At 38.4% G+C, this 2,193-nt stretch overlaps 1 protein-coding gene across 1 annotated transcript; it reads right to left on the bottom strand.

Annotated features, from left to right (window-relative positions):
• Positions 1–389: 389 nt before the first annotated feature.
• On the bottom strand, positions 390–884 carry LOC142174532 (uncharacterized). The gene is made up of 2 exons (XM_075240343.1): positions 583–884; positions 390–480 (listed from the first exon to the last, which is right to left on the bottom strand). Exons 1-2 carry the CDS (start codon positions 882–884, stop codon positions 390–392), a joined length of 393 nt encoding a protein of 130 aa, XP_075096444.1.
• Positions 885–2,193: the final 1,309 nt, after the last annotated feature.

Raw genomic sequence — 2,193 nt, 5'->3', positions numbered from 1 at the left:
TGTTGCTTTTCTTGGATTGAACTTGTTGCATCTTCCTATTCCTTAGTTCAACTCTTTCCTTCTTCCATTCAATTTCCCACAAAGAATAGTTCTTGATGTGGTGATAAGTCTTTCAACACTTGTAGCGGCCGTCATTGGCTTGCTTCTCAGGAGCTTTTGATTTGCTGTAGCTTCCACTTCTTAAAGAACTTTTTCCTCTCCTTAGGTACTTCTTGAAGTCTTTGTTAATCATAGCCGTTTCATCATCTTCCATATTAGAACCTTCAGTAATTCTGAGAGCCAAACTCCTTTCCTTCTTAGGTACATCCATCTTCATGGTCTGTCTCCTAAGTTCATAGGAAGTAAGATTTCCAATCAATTCATCCAGTGTGAGAGTGGCAATATCTTTTTTATTCCTGGATAGCAGTGATTTTACTCTCCCAAGTGATAGGCAAAACTCTAGTCAATATATTTTCGAACCTTTCTTCTTCAGGAATAATCCTTCCAAGAGATTTTAGTTTATTTGTCAGTATAGTGAACCTTGTGTACATTTCTTGAATGGTTTCTCCTTCCTTCATAGCAACACTCCCATATTGAGAGTACGGTAGAGTTCCTCTGGATCTCTTCACCTGAGGTGTTCCTTTGTGAGCCACTTGCATTGTGTCCCAAATTTGCTTAACAATGGTACAACCTTGGATTCTGCTGTACTCATTTGGATCAAGTCCACAAATAAGCCATTTCTTGGCTTTAACATTCTTCTCCCACTTCCTCAAGTCCTTAGCAGTGTAATCAACTCTTGTTTTTGGCACATCTACTCCTTCGGTATTTTTCTTCAAGGTAGCTAATGAACCATCGATGACAATGTCCCATAGCTCATAGTCCTCTCCTATAATATGATCTCTCATCCTGATTTTCCGCCAAGAGTAGTACTAGCCATTAAAGAGTGGTGGCCTAGCAGTGGATTGCCCTTCCCAGTTTTCAAGTGGTGCACTCATATTGATCTTCTCCTAAGGTATTATCCTTTTTAAGGATAACCCGCTCTGATACCAATTGATGTTTTATACTTCAATGCCACACAAGAGAGGAAGTGATTTGTGTGGTGTCCAATTTTCGCGTGCACAAATTATAGAAGGATATGGTTCTTTTATGTGTTCCTTATACTACTATTGCAGAAATAATAAATGCAGAAAGTAAAGAATACAAGTATTTTTACGTGGAAAACACCCAGCTCAAAAGGTGAAAAAATCACGACCTACAACTCAGTAAGATTTTCCCCAACACTTCACTAAATCACCGAGTCAAAACCACATTTACAAAATTCTTTCTAAACCTAAGGATTGCCTCTAATCCGGTTGTGGCAACCAACCTCTAACTGTTGCGACAACTTCAAGTTAACTCTAACTTGAATACTAGAGTACCTAATACAATTGCTTCTAGATAAAGCTGAAAGGTATAACTTGAAAACCACCTTCTACAATGAAACTAGAATAAAAGACATACACTTGAAATTGGTTCTTCTATCTAGTTTATGTAGCTTCAGGTTCGCACACTTGAATCCCACAAGAATTGCTTGCAAAATGCCTTGCTATTTTTCTCTCAACTCACGTTTAACTTCAGCTTTTGTGCGTGCCTGTAAAGTGAGAACATCCTGTAATTTATAGAGTTAGTAGAATAAGAAATAACTAGAGTTCTAATGCTATACTCTTCCTTGGTGAAAGGGTTCTAGTTATTTTCAACTTCTAACTCCTCCCTTATCTTGGATAAAGTTCTCTTCGAGTAAGGAGTCCTCCTTATCATTTATGCAACTTTTTCGATCAAGAGATATCAGATATAATAACTTAAGCTTATTTTCCTCACGTGTATCCGTTATACTTGAATCTGCCTTTGTCTATGTATACTATAGATAGACCAGGTTCATGCTTGAGTTCCTTGTTCAATCATCAAAACAAACTTTACTTGGGCCAATAACTACCAACCACTTACAGTTCCTTCAAACTGCAGGGGACCTTTAAGCAAAATTCAGCCGACAATTGTGTTGAAGTAAATCATCAACAACAACAACAACAACGACCCAGTATAATCCCACAAGTGGGGTCTGGGGAGGGTAATATGTACGCAGACCTTACCCTTACCCCGAAGGGTAGAGAGGCTGTTTCCAGGAGACCCTCGGCTCAAAAAAGCAATAGGAGATGATATATTAGTACCATAGAAATG

The sequence above is a fragment of the Nicotiana tabacum genome, chromosome 20, assembly GCF_000715075.1.
Source record: "Nicotiana tabacum cultivar K326 chromosome 20, ASM71507v2, whole genome shotgun sequence".
NCBI classification, from domain to species: Eukaryota; Viridiplantae; Streptophyta; class Magnoliopsida; order Solanales; family Solanaceae; genus Nicotiana; species Nicotiana tabacum.
Note: the sequence above shows the minus strand (reverse complement) of the source record. Positions and strands in the feature narration are given on the sequence as shown.

Coding starts and splice junctions, on each gene's coding strand:
- LOC142174532 (XM_075240343.1), bottom strand. CDS start 884: ATGAGAGATCATATTATAGGAGAGGACTATGAGCTATGGGACATTGTC. Junction 481..582: donor AGATCCAGAGGAACTCTACC/GTACTCTCAATA, acceptor ATCTCTTGGAAG/GATTATTCCTGAAGAAGAAA.